General features: G+C 35.8%; 3 protein-coding genes across 4 annotated transcripts; all 3 read right to left on the bottom strand.

Annotated features, from left to right (window-relative positions):
- Positions 1–176: 176 nt before the first annotated feature.
- LOC100186418 (DNA-directed RNA polymerase III subunit RPC5) lies at positions 177–2,769 on the bottom strand. The gene is made up of 2 exons (XM_018812412.2): positions 2,613–2,769; positions 177–2,472 (listed from the first exon to the last, which is right to left on the bottom strand). Exon 2 carries the CDS (start codon positions 2,395–2,397, stop codon positions 418–420), a length of 1,980 nt encoding a protein of 659 aa, XP_018667957.1. The 5' UTR covers positions 2,398–2,472; positions 2,613–2,769; the 3' UTR covers positions 177–417.
- Positions 2,770–3,112: 343 nt separating this feature from the next.
- Positions 3,113–7,457, bottom strand: LOC100186363. Of its 2 annotated transcripts, XM_018812415.2 has the most exons (9): positions 7,259–7,457; positions 7,022–7,161; positions 6,164–6,513; positions 5,908–5,937; positions 5,475–5,588; positions 4,810–4,924; positions 4,338–4,424; positions 3,792–3,918; positions 3,113–3,530 (listed from the first exon to the last, which is right to left on the bottom strand). In XM_018812415.2, exons 1-9 carry the CDS (start codon positions 7,365–7,367, stop codon positions 3,244–3,246), a joined length of 1,359 nt encoding a protein of 452 aa, XP_018667960.1. In that variant the 5' UTR covers positions 7,368–7,457; the 3' UTR covers positions 3,113–3,243. The 2 variants fall into 2 exon arrangements, with proteins under 2 accessions (XP_018667960.1, XP_002129296.1); XM_002129260.4 differs by lacking the exon at positions 5,908–5,937.
- Positions 7,458–12,376: 4,919 nt separating this feature from the next.
- On the bottom strand, positions 12,377–17,943 carry LOC100176205 (programmed cell death protein 10). Its single transcript, XM_002129202.5, has 7 exons — positions 17,730–17,943; positions 17,040–17,096; positions 16,362–16,482; positions 15,424–15,550; positions 14,973–15,054; positions 14,155–14,237; positions 12,377–13,569 (listed from the first exon to the last, which is right to left on the bottom strand). The coding sequence occupies exons 1-7, from the start codon at positions 17,823–17,825 to the stop codon at positions 13,482–13,484; spliced, it is 654 nt and encodes a 217-aa protein (XP_002129238.1). The 5' UTR covers positions 17,826–17,943; the 3' UTR covers positions 12,377–13,481.
- Between the last annotated feature and the right edge of the window lie 17 nt (positions 17,944–17,960).

The raw sequence follows: 17,960 nt of genomic DNA, 5'->3' as shown, positions 1-17,960 counted from the left end.
ACGACGCCACGGTTAGTTAGCAAGCATGCCAGTAACCGTGGGGCAATGGTTCACGGCTCATCGCTGCTAACATATGTGTATGTGCAGGACACTCAGCAGGACACTGATCCGCACAAGTATAGAACTTGATTGTTATCCAAAATGATCCTTAATGTCATCCATCAAAACACGTGGCAGAAACATGGACGATCATTTATTCAACCAATAACGTTCGTGATGAAAACAAACATGATAAACATACTTAGTATTGCGTAAATAGCACTACACTATTTAACATAACAACGAACAGGTGGCACATAAGAAATGAAACAAAAATCACATTACGAGGATTAAAACTGACTTGGCACAAATAAACATAGGAACATGGAAATTTTGAAAAACTTTCTATAAATGTCAGATTTAATCCTCAAGATTTCGTTAATGTTGCATGTCTTGGTTAGAAAGTGGTTTATTGCCATTAAAAATATTTTCATTGTCCTGACATGATTTTGGCGAAGACAGTTGTAATCGAACCTGATCAGCCACTAAAGCAACTGTTGAATTAATGCCGTCTACATTGATTGGACCATGTTGATCCACAGTAAGACCAATTTGAACATTGCTAGGGTTAATAAAGGGTTGAATATTTGTATCCATTGGTTCTGGTACTGTCTCATTTTTATTAAAGAGTTCCACAGAGGAATTAAGAAACCCGTTTACGGAATCCGAAGACGCTGAAGTATTCTCCAACAACTTTTTAAAGCTGGTTGCTTTTTCCGTATCAGTAAATTCATAATCCATTGGGGTAAAGCTATTGGCAGATGGGGAAACAAGTTCTGATTTTATTTGGACAGAACCACCATTTGTTAAATTCTCAGATTTTATTTCCAGTTTATTAACACTAGGTTTGTTACATCCATTTTTCGCAGCAAATTTTTTGTCATCAAATGGCTCTTTTTTAATAGGTTTCAAGCTTGCTTTGTTTTTCTCTTTCGGGGATCGCTTTATAGTTGCTTTGGGTTCTTTTGGCGATGCCAACTTATTCTTTTTGTGGGGATCTGGTGCATTTGTCTTACCACTGTTACAAGTGTCTTCGGGTACATTGAAATGTTTAGCAAGCTGCTTATGTCTTGCTTTCCAAACCATTGCTTGGCGTTCACAAACCTCTGGAAACCGGGAAGAAAAACGAAGGTCTGGTAAAAGTCGCAAACGCCAACCTTTACCAGCTTTCATGACGGCAATTTGGTCAAACATGACTTTAATTTCTTCCCCAGACATTTTCAATACTTGCACGATTTCCTTTCTATTTAGGAACTCAGAGAGATTAAACTTGGATAAAATATAATCCCTTGCTTTACACATTGTTTCTGAAGGTATTCCAGATATTGAACTTACAGTGTCAGGTGGGTATAGTACGTCACTTTTAACAACCCAGCAGCCTTGTACAAGAACAGCAAAGGATTGCAAAGACCGGACAACTGCGTTTGCTTCAGGGGCATCGGGTAGTAATGTTGTTAAGTGAGAAAAGTGAATTATCTTTGAATTTTTCATTAAGGCTTTTAGTTGATCAGCTAATGACATAGATTTTAAGTTACTTAAAGATAAAATGTTTTCAGGGTTGATTGATGCTTCAGCCTCAGATATTGAATAGGTAGGAACAATATTAGCAAGGTACTGGGATGGAGGTAATGTCATCTCAGTGAATGTCGAGAAAGAATCAGGATTAACTTTACAAATCATTCTGTTCCTTTCGCGCTCAGAGTAACTATTACTTTCAGAATGCACGCTTGCTGTCACCCATTTTTCAGCAAACAGTCGCTTCTCATAAGCAGCATATGACCTTTCACGTGCCGTTCTAGCTGCTTCTGTCTCCGCACCTTTAAACCGAACACTCACAGTTTTTGCATCTTCAGCTTCATCTTGTGAAGAGTTGCCAGATTCAGCTGCTTTCATCTTGGCAGCTTGAAGCGCTCTCATTTCCGCACGATCCATATATTTAAAACCAGGTCGCAGCTGTAGCACCTCACTCACAGGAGTGCAGTGTAACTGGCCTTCAGTAACCAGAGCAGCTACATACCTCTTCCCATGGTGAGGAACTGCAACTGAAGTTAATACCTGTGTATCCATCACCGAGCTTTCATAAGTCATCCCTTCACCACCAATACCATCAACATTGAGGGCAATCTGTTCCCCTTTACTCTGATCATAATTAGGACTGCTCACGTCCAACACAACTTCTAATTCAAGCTTTTTATGGACCGGTTTTACACGGGCAGTCTTACGTTGGTCTGCAGCATATTGTCGCTTTGCGCTACACACTGGGTACTGGATGAGGTTTATCATCCCATTTAATCCTTTAGAGAGGAAGACATCAATCTCTTCCACAACCTCATCATCTTCTTCCTCTTCCTTATCCATTATAACTCAAGTAAATATGAGATTGGCGATTCAGCATTTAAAACTAGACCATAAAACTTGATGTCCACCTGGTTACTAAAGAAATGGACAGTATTATACTCTTTAATCGATCCCGCTAATTTAGAATAAAGTTTACAAATGGGATTTGTATGTCAAGTGTCAACCTGTAAGCATACTATACAAGTTAATAGTGTCCCGGTTTTTATTTGTTTTACCTTAGGACGACTTTAAACGCAAATTTCCGTCTCAAAGTTGCATCTGTGTTAACACACCAAAGCTTTGAACACACTGTTGCACAAATGTTGACAGGTATTTGCTGCAATTTGCGTATACACAAACTTTGCAAATATATACAACACGGTCTTGCTATATCATCAATAATAAACCCGCCAAAAAATACAACTGTTGCATTCCATATTACGTACACACATTATCCTATACAACATTTAGTTGAGAGTGACCTAATACTATTAAGAACTCTATGTAATTTCCAACTACCAGCCCGCCACCGCTCTCCTATTTCCAACGTAACCACAACGCAACTTACATCACTTACGTCTCATCTGTTCTAAATCTACGGCGTGAGTGCAAACATAGAAATCCTAAATAAATCCGCATAGCATTTTTTCGTGATTTTTTTAATTAATTAAACTTTCTAGTCACTTAATTAATTTAACTTTCTAGCCACGTCTAACAGCAGTGGATTATTTGAAAATAAGTTATTATTTACTTTATGTTCACAGTTTTACGACTGAAAATATCTTTAATAATGCACGTAAAAAGGGTGTCGCAATGCAATAGCAGCAGTAACATGTCACAATTTTATGTATAAAAATAAGTATCAAACTATCCGGCAGTGTCGGAAACGCTGGCAATCGCTACAACACTCAAAACTGTTGCTAGGGTACACGCGGTCAACGCTAATGCAACATTACAGATGTGAGTTAAATATCCGTAGTCATTGGCCGTATGACTAGCAGAATGGTCATCAGTCATTTCTCTCAGAGTTTCCCAACCCCCTTGTGAAACTATCCATCTCAAGACACCTTCCTCGCTTGCAAATTCACCGCAAAATTCGATAAGTTGGTTAACTAAGTCTGAATGTCCCTGGTTTACACAGTCTATGGATAAACCTGCAAAACAGGAATGGTATAGAGATGAATGAATAAACGTAAATTATTATTTATCCCGTGGCGTAGCGGGCAGTCGTTATAATTGGTTCATGCACCTCGTGCCCGACTACCAGTTATCACAAGTGTAACTTTGGGGTCGATTATATATATTGAATTAATGCAGTTTAAACTTGCCATTTAGATCGTTTACTGTGCATGTAAGATGCATTTCTACCTACTAAACATTTTCCATCAATTACAAACAGTAAAACTTCTCATTACCTCCAGCAATTGCTACCACGGCACAAATACGACCCCACGTTATCTCGATTATTCTGGAGCCGCTTGAAACAAAGGCGCGCGATTTTTCTTTTTTCGTTTCACCATTGACGGTCGCTTCTTTCGGTATCTGTAAAAATGTTTCATGTCGTTGATGAAACTTTTGGCCCTTTTTAATTAATTGTGACCCTAAAAGACCGACGTTTCTACGTCCAATTCAGGTCGTCGCCGTTAAGTGTCTTGCCAAGGCCACATACGCTCATATTGGTAACAGTGTCGAGCCTCGTTACAACGTTAATGTATATATAGTGGAATTGGGAAAGTTGGCACACGTTTTCATTCTTTTCTACGTTTGGTAATTAATAAAGAACATTCAACGATATCTAGATAGTATGTGATATAGGCGTCCCATTTTACCCCACAGCACTACATGAGTTGATTTGTTCTATTTAGCGAAGACTTGTAAGTTCTAACCTAAAAAGCCAATTAGACAACATAAGAACAATTAAAGGCGGACAGACAAAGCCTTATAAACAAAACTCATTTTACCGTCACGGGTTCCGTGGTCAGAATTTCACCAGCAAGTTCAAAAAATACTTTCCGTAAAACATCTTCTGATCGTAATGTGATTCCAATCTGTATAAAATATAAAGTTTAATGTATCAATAAATCTCATTTTCGGTCGTGTGGCGAAGCAAAGACGATCTTTAACACGGGTGTTTTATTCCATATACACCTCGGGTCCGCATGCGAGTTACCACGTATGCAACTTTGTGGGTGATTGTTTTTGTTATGGCTGACAATTTGGACAACCCATTGGGGACCACTGGGTTGGAGAAATAACCGTTAAGTCTTGCCCAAGGCGGATTATATACAGATTATTGGTAGCAGCAAGACTGCTCAAAAGAGATGGACACGCTTGACCCTGATGTGCAATGGTTACTGGACACTAACATATTACAAGAGGTTTATAAACTGTGTGAGCACCAGAGGTAAGTTATAACAATAATATTGTTCCAACCTGTTTCGACACGTCACTATAAAGGTGTTTCTGCATTCGTTCTAGTTCACTGGCGATGAAAATGACGTCACGAGACAACGCTCGACTTGCTGATTGTTGTCGCGTCACTTTTACTCTGATGACGTCATTTGAAATGTTAAAATTATGTACACAAAACCTAAACGTTGTTTAATTAGGGTAATCGCCAAAAACAAAACATATTTGATGAATTATTTATTTTTTAACCAAAATTAAAACTCGACGGAATAATAGATTATATACTCACGACTATAAAATAGCGTTGTTAAATGTTAAAAACACAACTACGAAATATGGGATCTTATAGTCTAATCAAATGGTACCCATCTTGCCTCACAGTACTATACTATTCAATGGAAAAATAAAGTAAAAATAAAAAAACGAATTTGTGTCGAAGTAGTTCAGAAAATAGGTTGTTTGGACTTCGGCACGACAGCTATAAGAAGCGAGGAATGGTCCCTCGGGCTAAAACTAATGTCCAAAACTCTAATTTTCGCATTAAAAAGTTTGAATTTATTTTCTCTTATAACAAAACGTCATATAAAACTGTAACTATGGTATACAACACTAACACGCAAATTTGGATAGGTATACATTAGTATAACATTATATAGTTTTAATTTTGAAATGTAAAAAAATTAAAATACCTGTTGGCAAGTTTACGTTGTTGGAGTCTGTGTACAATATAATCTTTACAAATATCCTTCGTTTGTTCCAATGCCTTGCCTTCTTTAGCTTCCAGAGCTATTCTTGCTGGATGTCTGGTGATTACGCAATAGCTTTAGCTTTTTAACTTTATAAAACAAGATTTTACCAACTATTGAACCATGCATACACACACGGCAAACGAAAATAATAACAAAAGAAAGAAGTTATAGCAAAAGATGCTTTCGTTCTTGAGTTAAAATAAGTATTTTGCATTTAGTTGTAGAGAAAGGTGAGGTTTAGTTTGTTATGAGAACGAAATAAATTCTGTCAATAAAAGGCACACAGTAGCAAATTAAGCCAAGGGGAAACTAAGATTCGGCCAAACATTTCAGCAATTTAAAACTTTGACAGAAGTGTTGCTAAATTGCTTACCCAAGAAATACTGCGATGGGTTGTAGCAACCTTTGAGAAATGAATTTAGTTTACGGTATTCGATATATCCACAACGGCTTTACTAAATTTCACACGGTATGTACCTTCTTTGACCGTGTACCAATCGAGTAATGTGCGTATAAGATTAAAATACATACATAATTTATATAAGCACGACGACTTTTCTATATGCTGTATAAAATAAACGTAGAACCCTATTAAAGGTATCTTCAGTAGGCCATGATAAAACCTATACCTTCGTTCCATCACTGACGGTCTTCCAGTCGACGAATAATGAACTGTAGCTCTCCTGTTTCTAAAAGACCTTGAGCTCATGTCTGGCGGGGTAGCAGCGTTGATGTTTGAGTCGTTAACATCGGTGAAACGGACGCTTGGTTTTTGTGGCTGCCACAAATTACGAGGGGAACTCCCGGTTGCGAAACTAGCAATGCCGCTTCGCCTTTTCGGGGTCCCGGTTTGGTTGGCGGGAGTTGAATCTTCGATTTTTTCGCAATGGTTTTCAGTCTTAGTAATTCGCCTCCTTAGTCCCCATGGGCGATTGTTCGTGTTTTTGTTTTCGCTTGCCACTGGCGTAGGGTCATCTTTCTGGGGTAAAATAAATCATTTGGGAGTATGTTACTGCATTTGTAAAAGGGCACACTTCTAATCTAGATAAAAGCAGAAATAGTGTGAACACCGTATATGTTCGGCTCTGTGCCTCAGTGATGAAGCGCTTATGTCGTAACTCGATATCTTGATATTGATATACGCATATCTACGTTGGGCAAGACGCTATAATAAACGCTTACTGCTCTTTTGGTGGGCTGTATATAGGATTCAGGGTGTCGCGTTATATAGTAGCAGATAATATACAATTATCCGGCCGTGTTTTAAACAATTAACAACGGTCTGTGGGAGTCGTGAGGATACGGTTTTATAATTCTATGAATATTCTTTGTTTTCTACCAAACGGGACGAGAAAACAGAATGCAAAGGTGTTCCATCTTTTCCCACCTTACTATATTTATCATTTAGTCGTACCTGCGTAACTTATCATTTACCTCTAGGCCACTCTACGTCACGATGACGTAATAATAGCTAATTATTTACTCACAGTCGGAATAGTTGATGCATTGTTTTGATCTTGCTCCTCAAACAATGTCACATCAGGTGCTTCCGTCACCACATGTGATCTCCTAAGCTCTCTTCTGCGCCTTCCCTTCGAGTCGTTTCGGCAAACAGTCGATTCGCCACCTATAACAATAGTAGCTTTTATTTGTCTCTACGATTACGGTGGCGAAAAGCTAGCATATGGTTAAGAAACGTGTGCATTATAGGACACGACTCATACCCAGGTCAATCTTGTTGGTCGAAAATCTCCCATCCCAGGAATGTCTACGTTGAGATTCCATTTCGGGTTTCAGAAATCCTGAAGCGTTTTCTGACTCGTGTGAAGTCATTTCCGCCTCGTTTCCAGTCACAAAATTTGTTTTAATAAATTTGACTTACGTTATATGCTGTATTGAAAGAGATAAATTAAAAATTATGTTATTTCCACAAAGTTAAATACGTGGTAACTATATGTATAGTAGGGTGAAGGAAGATGGGACACTTTTTTATTTTATTTTTTTTTTCATCCCATTCGGTGTTAAGCAAAGAACATTCAAAGAATTATAAAACCGTATTCTCACCATAGACCGTTGTTAATTGTTTAAAACATGATCAGGACAGTTAGATATTACGTGCAAAAGGTGTCCCATCTTCCCCCACCCTACCGTATATAAGCGAACACGGAGTAAATGAAACAGAACATCCCGTGTTAAAGACTGCTGTAGCCACCCCGCCACGCGAGGAAATTAAGTTATGTTTATTTATTTATTTATTTATTTATTCTAAAACTGTCACAAAAAGGAACGTCAAGAAGGGGTCTATATATATTTGTAACTTTTTAACTGCGGAAGTGAAATTTATAATAGTTAAAACTAAAAGACAAAATATAGCGGCATAACGACAGTCGTTAAATTTTAAACAAACATTTTAGGTTTATCGAAATTCCAATAACGTCCATATGCTGAGTGTCGATACACTTATCAGTGTAGCTGATAATTTCAAGCAGTTTATGTTTGAACAAAGCTCTATATTACCGCAAAGCAATTATTAACACGTCGCCTTTACTGGTATATCATAGTATAGTACTGTAAGGGAAGATAAATACCGTTCGCACATAATGTTTTAATTGTGTTTTTAACAATTTACAATGCGCCTTTAGGGTTGTGAGGATGCGGGTTTATATACTTTGTATCTATTTGTTATTACTATACCAAATGTACGATAAAAATTAAAAACAAGAGCGTAAAAGATGGTTAAAGCACTATTAGGAAATAGAATATTATGCAAGAATGGTTTTCACCTTACTTGGCCATACTATGCTACAACAATAAGTTTGCAAAAAAAGAAACACATAAAATTGACAAGAATTAAAAAGACCCGTGCCATTTATAACTCAATAAAGTAACTACTCACATAACACACCTTTATTGGCTACTATTAGCTGTACTATAAATGCTCTTACTGTACAAATACTACATATTGAATACGTCCCTAAACATACAACTCATACACTTTGTCTAAATGAATAATAACTGTAGTCCAATGTAAGTGTACATATCACTGCCTACTTTAAAGGCGAAAGCAATCTGTACTTTGAATATTGACTTAATACATTTCCCTAGGCCCTGTGTACTATCGCCTAATTCTAGTTATGAGCATAAATTGCTCTGAACGCCAACCGCAAAACAAGCGCTTTCCCGGAATGTACCGTCTTGGAACTTTTAATTAAGCCTAATTATATGCACCGTTGCTGCCGGGAATATTCCACCTGTTTTCTAAACCAGCCGTTTTAACATTTATTTGTACGCACGATCGTGGAAACGTCGATATGCAAATAAATACTGGAAGAGCAGTTTTAGAAAACAAGCCTAATTATGCTGATAACAAATTTTACCGACAAAGATCGATATCTTAGCCTGTCCATTGAGATTCTTAGTTCATCTTATATAAATCCCACGACGTAATAAACCGCTTGTGCATCAAGCAGTACTTACTAATTGCCTCACTACACGCAACCCTTTGCTTACATATTATATTATTTACTACTACTACCGTTAATGCAACTATATAAATTGTTAGTCATTCTCAAACTGTGACTAATACAAACTACAGGCTTCGTTTTTAATGCTGTGCGAATATCGTGACGTGAAAACATGGCTATAGCTATATACCAAAACACACGACGCGTTATGACACAACAAACATGCATATATTTAAACCATACAAAAAGAAACCACACGATTTTCACAACAACTTGGCAATCTTGTTTCGTGCGTATATATGTAGACTTGCCCTATATTTACAGCTGCCTGTATGGTACGTTTAACGAGCTCATATACGAAGAGCGCTTTTGTATAATGAGGTCTGTGCGCTGCACCTAACGTTTACCATACCTGATGATTTATTGATTTTTTACTTAAATTTATTGCTTAATATTTACAGGGTAGCAAGGGGCGAAATTCGGGGAAACGAACAATTAAGGAGTTACATATTTGGCAACTGGGAAGCGAGCACAGCAAGCTGTATGAAACAAAAAACGTTTTTAACGACTGTGGCTGCCTCGCCACGCAAGGATAATAAGTTCCATTCATTCAAACAATCAACTGTACGTTTTCGTGTGACAACAACTATAATAATTAGGCACGAACATAATAATTCTTGTAACGCCACAAGAAACCTATACGCGCCCATATTTATTGCAAATATAACTTACAATGAATTATTTCATTTTGTGTTAGATTAGAAGTACATGTTACTTAATTATACCCTGATTACCCTTAGCTACACATACCCTTACTCCCTTATACCCAACACACAGATCAATATATCGTGGCTGTCAATGTATAATTGCTACGTCAAATATACAGAGTACACCACCTATATTTCTTTATTACCTAATTATGGCCATATTTACACTCTATCATATTTTAGGTCAATAACTAATATAGTTATCATTCCAGTTAAACAAACTGTTCTGTTCCGTCTTTTATATCGGGCATTATGAAAAATAGTAATTTTCGCTCATCCGGTAAATTAATTTCATAAATTTCATACTAACTTCTTGTCTCGGCAAGATACGTTACTTTAAATAACAGGATTGTATTCTATATTGTGGAACACTGACTAACTAACATGCTACCTTGTCCCAAGTTTACGAACGACAATGCAAATATCACAGCGCCAGGTTTAAAAACCTTCTCGTGCCTGACTCGAATATAGTTGAACAATTTCCTTTCGTCGTGCCAGCTTGTAACGCTATTTATAATTCAGGATGTAAACTGTCTGAGCTGTAATACAATCTTTGCACCGCAATGGCTTCGGATAAAACTCACACGCTTTTAAACAGCTCAACGCAAGTTTAATATTGTATTATATGAACGCATTTACACTGTCTAATCTTCATTTAATGCCTATACAGGGAACTAATTCGTAAACCGATCTGTGTAACGTACTTAATAATCCTCACACACGCAACGATATATCTCACTGGTTTTGGTATAAGAGCAAACAACATAAAATTTTTGACTATGCCTATGAGCATTTAATGTTTATCTGATGTGCGGGGCCGAGTCATTGCAGTACTCTCGTGTTATCATCTAAATATCTAATTAGGTCCATACTATACTATGGTCGCACTGTGTAACCATATTGCGGCTGCTTAATTTTACATCTACTATTGTAGGATAAGATGGATACCGTTAGCACACATTGTCCTATGTTTCATAATCGCGTTTTTAACAAAAACATCGCTCTTATATAGCTGTGAGGATATACAGTTATATATATATAATTCTGTAAATTTCTGTATTTCATATGGAGCAATAAAATAGATTATAAAACCACGGACCATATTATACCTGACTTACTATAATGAGCAGTATAAGCAGCTGTAACCCCAAGCACATTTTCTCTTTTTAAATACCTGTTTACATACTCTGCACGCATTTAACCAAGCATAGCCAAACTAAGTGGGATTTACCGGCCGAAGTTACAATGTAACTATTTAACCTGGGAGTTGGTATTGTGGATTGTAAAGTATCATCCAAATAAGGTATCCAAGCACAAGATTAGCGCTGTGGGAAATTTATTGTAAAACGAGAAGTGACGAAAGGCAACCACAAGTTAATCTGCCTCGTTGTGCGAGATTTAGTGTAAACTATATTCTTGCCCAAAAATGACGTGTACTTGTTGGTTGCTGCCTGCGATAGTCATAGTATTGGAATAAGTCACTTCTGTGCAACACTGTATGCAAGTATGTTAATATAGTAGGTCTAAGTGAATGGTCCATGTTTTTGGGAAATATGGGATATTAGGTGCCAAAGGTGTCCCATGGTATGAATCTCTCCCTACAGTATGAAGGTCAACTTGTATTGTATCCTTTTTAACATAATTCACTTTTGCTGAAACCAAGTTTTAGATCTGCCCTTAAAAACGTTAACAAGACCGTAAAAAGCTAAAGCAAATAAAACACTTTTAAGCCTGACCCCTTTCAAAAATAACATAACAATAACCTATTCAGTGCTATACCTATCAAAACACGTAGGTACTACACTACCTGTGCCAAAGCAAACCATATGCGGGCTAAAGCGTCACTACAGCAAGCGTAGTGTAGTCGGAGAAACCCACTTAAGAACCATCCGCGTATTTTAAATTCATAACATCCTTCGTTTCTGTGACGTCACATAGTACTTCCGTACGTAGTCAGTATTGGTCCTTTATTCTTGTACAGTAGGGTGGCAAACATAGAGATGCTTCAATGGTAAATAAGTCGTAAAGTTAACCGACCGTTGTGATTTTATATACTAAGTCAAATTGACTATTTTCTCATTACTTCGTTAATATGAGACAGGCTATACGTACTAAATACACTTAAAACATCCTTCGGTTGGGTATATATTAAAATTAAGCTTTAATATTATGACTGTGTAGTCACCTCACGCTCACTGCCGAATTCCCACATATTTTAAGCGCTAATGTATGTATTTAACCTTGGACAAATACCGTATTGTACTGCCACGTTAAACGGTTGCAATTCTGGGGACAGGTAAAAGTCAACAACAATAACGATCATTTAATGACCAAGTCGTCACGTCCGCTTGATGACAGTAAAGATTAAATTACACCGTATAGCGGGAAAATCGAGAATGTCTGAATGCAACATCTTTATCCTCACGTAGCTGCGCAACAGCAGGTCTTTACAAGGGTATCTGAGGACCAACGTTTGCCATACGGTGATCATTTTGAGGACGTGTCGTTAATTGTTTTTCCCAAGGAAAAACACGGTCACAATGTAACGACTTCGAGCCTCGAACCCATAACTTTTGGGCTACACACAGGCAGGCTAACCAGTAACCACGTTTCCCTTATTTAATGTAATTTTATTCCTACGAAACGTAATATACGGAATCTGTTTCACAAAAACAACCAACACGACTTAATGCTCAACAAATAAACGAAAGGACAAGAATGTAAACTAGAATTACAAAACCTTTTCAAGCATTAAAAACCAAACACTTTAGAATTTAAATTCAAGCGGATGAATTTCAGTTTAAAATGAATGGTTTGGAAAGCAGTTTAATACGTAGTACAATTAAAGCTTATAACAAAATACACTGTACTCTTGTTGTTGAAACCTGCTTCATATTAAAGTAGATAGTAGAAAAAAAGGTCAAAATTTCGTTAGTGGTTATGTGTTTCGGGTAATTCATGAATAAAATTTCTTTGTTTAAGTTATAACAAAATTCCGAGCCCCGAGCACGGTTTGTATTATGTATGCTGATACTCGGACCGAGGCGAAAAAAACGTCGCGATTTTCGCGGTGATTGTGACGTAGCTGTCACGTGACCGCGGTTCAAATACAGGAAGCACCAGCGGTAGGAGCGTGTGACGTCATAAAAGGAGATAATGGAACGAAAACAATGATGTTTCTTTGTCTCGAGAAGGTTATATATGGTGGGAAATAGAATCTAAACACGAATTGTTATTGTCAATTCAACCCAGTTTTCATTTCCTATTCCCACAAATACAAAAACAGGAAATGACCTTCCTATTCGTACAAAAAGGAACTCAAAAAGTGTGGCTGGGACAAGTTACACTGTACAACCATGTAATATATAATGCTTCTTATTTGGGAGTCATTTTTTAAGATTGATTGGTGTTTGGTTATTGCACGTTTTGCTGTTTACACAGGAATACCCCATCATTGTGATGTCATTGATTTGAACAATGCCTTACTGTGATGCCAATGAAAAATTTGGTCTTCGGCTTTAGCCTGGGAAACATATCTGGTAACACTGGTCCAGAGTAAAATGTGTAAAGTGTTGGGAAATTATGTTCGGTTTTATAAATGTCTTAAAAACCGTAAGCAAGCTTTGAAAACACGACGAGGGTTATAACCGGACTTTAAATATAGTCCGAGACGAAAGCTTGATAAAATAACATCACAGATATAGTTTGTAACATCATCAGTCAGGAGTTGTCATCTTAAACACAAGAAGAATGGCGTTTGCTTGGTGGATAAGACGGTTCGCGCTCACATACACAGGAACTTCACTGGAAAATATAACAAGAAATATTATATGTGGTATGCTATATACCGACATATGGTAATAATGTATGTGAAAACAAGGTAATTTTAATAATATATATGGTAGGCCTAGTATATAACTATATAGGTATAATGTATTTAGCCATAAAAACATACTCTGGCATAAAACAATTTGATTTAATCCATATTATAGAAGTAAATCCATAGGCACCAACTAATGCAACGCATGGGAGGCTGGAATAGTTGGGCACACTATATTGTTAAACAAACTTAACTTATTTGTTTTTAATGTTTAATGTGGAACATGCCTGCATACCCTGGGGTTGGCCCCTAACTTTACATAAATAGACATAACAAAGTCATGCCACAAGTAAACAAAACATTTGTTCTATAAGAAGTAGAAGTGTAAGAATATTATACTAGAAAAACCTAAAACAAATGTGACATTTATTTGACCCTTGGTCCTCGCCATATGTAGAAACAAGATATACCTGAATTGTGGTTAAATTAAAACAAGCTATTACTATTGTTTGTTCATAATAGGCTACTTAAATAAGCACCACCTAACCTACACATGAGAGCCCTCTTACCTTCCATCTTTAAAATAAGATTTGAGAGTGTCGCTAAAACCCTTAGAGCATTTCACGAATTCCTTCTTTTGAATATCAAGTGCCTGTATTTCAATGCAGAGTTTAAAGCTTATACCAGCACATTGGAAAGTGTCTTGAATAAATGAATATTTTTATCTTTCAAGGTGGAGAAACGACAGTCTTTATAACATGTTTTTTTTCTGTTTCAGACACCTTTTCTACTCTTCATGAGTTAACAGATAATCAAAAAAAATCCATATAACACAATTAGTTTTTCGCACTATTTCACACACAATAAGTATTATTAGCCAACAACATATATATATATTAAACATAACTAACCCAGAGCCTAAATCAACATAGCAAGTTGACCTTACATATTGTGTGAGGTATGTTGGTCATTAAAAGCACAGATAGGAATATAGTTAATGTATAACAAGTAGGAGCATGAATTCCACACAAAGCTAGCAATTCAAACACCCCAACACACACAATGGATGCTTCAATCGTATCGATTATTTATGAGTGAAACCATTATTGGGAATTCTAAAGAAACAAGCAAAACCAAATCATTTTTACAGATTCATTTAGGGATGGTATTTGGATTACTAACAGCAGTTTAAAAGTTTAATTGTCTTTGTTTTTAGATTGACAACAAAATATTTCTAATAACGTTACTTTAGTATTGGTAATAATAGATTTTGTGTTGGGCAGCTATACTGATGTTACCACAACATGGTGTTATGTATTACATCTGTGGTCTGTGGTGTTATGTCAAGGTTGTTATCTAAACTTAATAACATTCAAGTGAAACTTACCCTTCTGTTAGCTTTGGTGCTGTACTTTTTAAATACCTCATTTACTGCAGACAGAAGATCTTTTATAGCACTTGCAATGTCTCTGTTAAAAAAATATTTTTATTAAGTTTAGTTTAATAAATATAAACCCAATACTTGGAAATACCATTCATATTTTACATTGTTACAGTGTTACACTACAGTATTAGTTACTATCACACCAAAATGCATTCTTTTAATTTAAGTTGCAATTATATACCTACTTCTATACGAATTCCTACAGTTGGGCTGAGGGCATGTTAAGGAACCTAAAATTTAGACCACAGTTGGCTAATATTACCCGAACACTCAGGGTGTTACAAAAAAGTAAAAACTAGCAGTAAAAAATTGGCAACAACAAAATTGATTTAAATCTTATTCTATATTTTAAACCTTATTATAAAAGTTATGTCCCAATGTCAAACTCACTCACTTTATAGTTTGTAAAAATCTTGTTCTGTCATTCATTTCATCAGGAATCCTAGATAAGATACGTTTAAGTGTGTGGGCTTGTTCCCCAAGTTTGAAAAATTCTTTTTCTTTACGTTGAAGAGCATATTCTGTAATATAAAAACATTTTATGCAGTGCCAAATAAAACCAGAGTTTGCTTTAAATGGGTATGGTAACACTGGATTGACATCATAGGTGTAATGTTAGGGGCTACATGTCACTTCACATATAGGGGTGATCTCATAATATGTTATAGCACTTCAAGGTAAAATCTTTAAAAACATTGTCGAAAGATTTCGAACAATAATTCAAATTTTGAAAGTGTGCTTAATGACAACGCAAATTTTGGGTAGGCCTATCACTTTAAAATTTTATGTTTTAAAAAAATTATTTTTTAGCATAACTATCATTCTAGCTACTACAATGTGTGGGCGTATGAAATAAACCATTAACAGAGTTTCACAAACAATAAATTTTATTGTATGCACACTTGAGTTGATACCACATATTGATATTTCGTCATTATACAAACACAATTAAGCAATAAGTCACAAATGTTCTAAATTAGGTAGCGGAATATGTCAAGTTGAAAAGATAAGTTATGTATGGTATGAAGCGAACACATTGAATAATTCAAAGACAATTTCTAATTTTATGCCAAACTCACAGAAACAAAATAAATAAGAATTGGTTTGGCTGCGTTTAGTCCATAATATAAATAACATATTCTATGGCCTATATAGCTATGTTTTCTTTGGTGAATCTATTCCATTTCCTATAACAACAAACATAGTTCCACCAAAGTGCAAATGAATATGGGCTAAACAGAAGGTCATGCTACCAAAATATATAACACATCAAGTCAAAACTTTTGCTGTCCGAACAGCAGCATCATTAAAATCTAAGTTGAAGGTACCCACCTTGGCTGTTCTGGCCAGACATTCGTAATAAACTTTTAGTGAAACTGACTTCATTAGGAACTTCCTTTTGTATGACTCCATTTAATAATTCTTGTGTAAAGCCAGGTACAGACTTCTCTGCCTGTTATATAAAAACTGTTAAAAAGATAATTCGTGTTAATACTTCTACACCAGCGAGGAACATACACAGCAGCAAAAGGGAGGAGGCAATATTTCTTCAAAAAACAATCAATTTGCAAACGGTAATCATTAAAACTTGCAAGTAGTGATATAAAGTGGTTTTCTCTTCTTAGTAATAAAAGTTTTCAGTATTTTTTATCCATAAACAAACCATTTGCAAAGGTGCAAATTATTAAAACACAAAAGTAGTGATATAGATGGTTGATTTTATTTTCCACATATTTCTATGTTGTATGTGTTGAGTGTTTTATTCATTAAAGCATGTCATATTATTTGTCATAAAAAGTGTCATAATACAAATACCTTTATACTCTTTTTATCTTTCTACTACAAATGCTGCTTTTAAAGGTCAATTGAAATTTATTTTTTAAGTTTCAAAAATACCTTTAAAAACTTTCTCTGGTAGCACTTTTATTAAAAGATGATTGATAAATTTAACTTGGTAATAACCTACTTGACAAATGTCAAATATTGAACAACACACAGCAAATAGTTTACCTCGGTAAAAGCAACTTTTAAATCTTCAACAGTTTCAAGATCATACTTTTTAGAAAGCTGAAATATAAAAGTTTTATTAAAACAGTAAATATTTTTATTATTAAATTCTTTTAAATGGAACTATGTTTCTTCCTGTTGAACCTAATATGTCTTTATTTAAAACCAATGTTATGTTAATTAAATTCCATGACTCATTGCACTTTCCAGCAGAAACTGTATCAGCTGCTACACCAGCTTTAGTATATTTATACATTTAATTAAATTCCCTAAAAGCACAATGTTATAGCTATTAAGCAATTTATTGGTAAAGTGAAGCCATGTTGTTTCAAATTGGTCAGCCCCCTTCTATGACTAACATCATATCCTCAGTCTGCAAAGAGGTTACGTAAAGGTTGTTTGCACAATTGCACCACTGTCTCAACATAGAGTAGTTTGAAACACATGAGGTGAAGAATGAATTAACTTATACATTATTGCGTGATGGGCAACAACAGTCCTTATAACACCGGTGTTTGGTATAATAAACCTCTTTGTGCCTGCTTACGAGGTATTTCATATTTAAACTTTGTAAGTATTTATGGTTATTTATTTTGTACCACTGTGTCAAGGCGGTGGTATATCATCTGGAAAACCTTGAGATTTATTTAAAATGGGTTTTACATCACAGCTATTTAAATTATCTCTACTTACCCCATCTAGGGCAGGAAACAAACCAAGATGCAGTGGAACAGATACAACAGACTTCATGACAGTGTTCGAATTTTCATTCGATGATGCTGTTGCCATGTGTAGCTACTCAAACCTGCCCTTTCATTGATATTATGATGCAATAATCCAAATTAATTGATAACAATGCCGTGTGTTCAATTCAGCTTGTACAGTTTATAATAGATAGCGGCACCTGAAAGGATAGTACCAACA

Source organism: Ciona intestinalis, chromosome 7 (assembly GCF_000224145.3).
Source record: "Ciona intestinalis chromosome 7, KH, whole genome shotgun sequence".
NCBI lineage: Eukaryota > Metazoa > Chordata > Ascidiacea > Phlebobranchia > Cionidae > Ciona > Ciona intestinalis.
This window is presented reverse-complemented; position numbering and strand designations above follow the sequence as displayed.

Coding starts and splice junctions, on each gene's coding strand:
- LOC100186363 (XM_018812415.2), bottom strand. CDS start 7,367: ATGACTTCACACGAGTCAGAAAACGCTTCAGGATTTCTGAAACCCGAA. Junction 4,425..4,809: donor ATAGTGACGTGTCGAAACAG/GTTGGAACAATA, acceptor TATTTTATACAG/ATTGGAATCACATTACGATC. Junction 3,919..4,337: donor TGACCACGGAACCCGTGACG/GTAAAATGAGTT, acceptor ACATTTTTACAG/ATACCGAAAGAAGCGACCGT.
- LOC100176205 (XM_002129202.5), bottom strand. CDS start 17,825: ATGGCAACAGCATCATCGAATGAAAATTCGAACACTGTCATGAAGTCT. Junction 17,097..17,729: donor TGTTTCCTGCCCTAGATGGG/GTAAGTAGAGAT, acceptor TTTATATTTCAG/CTTTCTAAAAAGTATGATCT. Junction 16,483..17,039: donor TAAAAGTTGCTTTTACCGAG/GTAAACTATTTG, acceptor TTTATATAACAG/GCAGAGAAGTCTGTACCTGG.
- LOC100186418 (XM_018812412.2), bottom strand. CDS start 2,397: ATGGATAAGGAAGAGGAAGAAGATGATGAGGTTGTGGAAGAGATTGAT.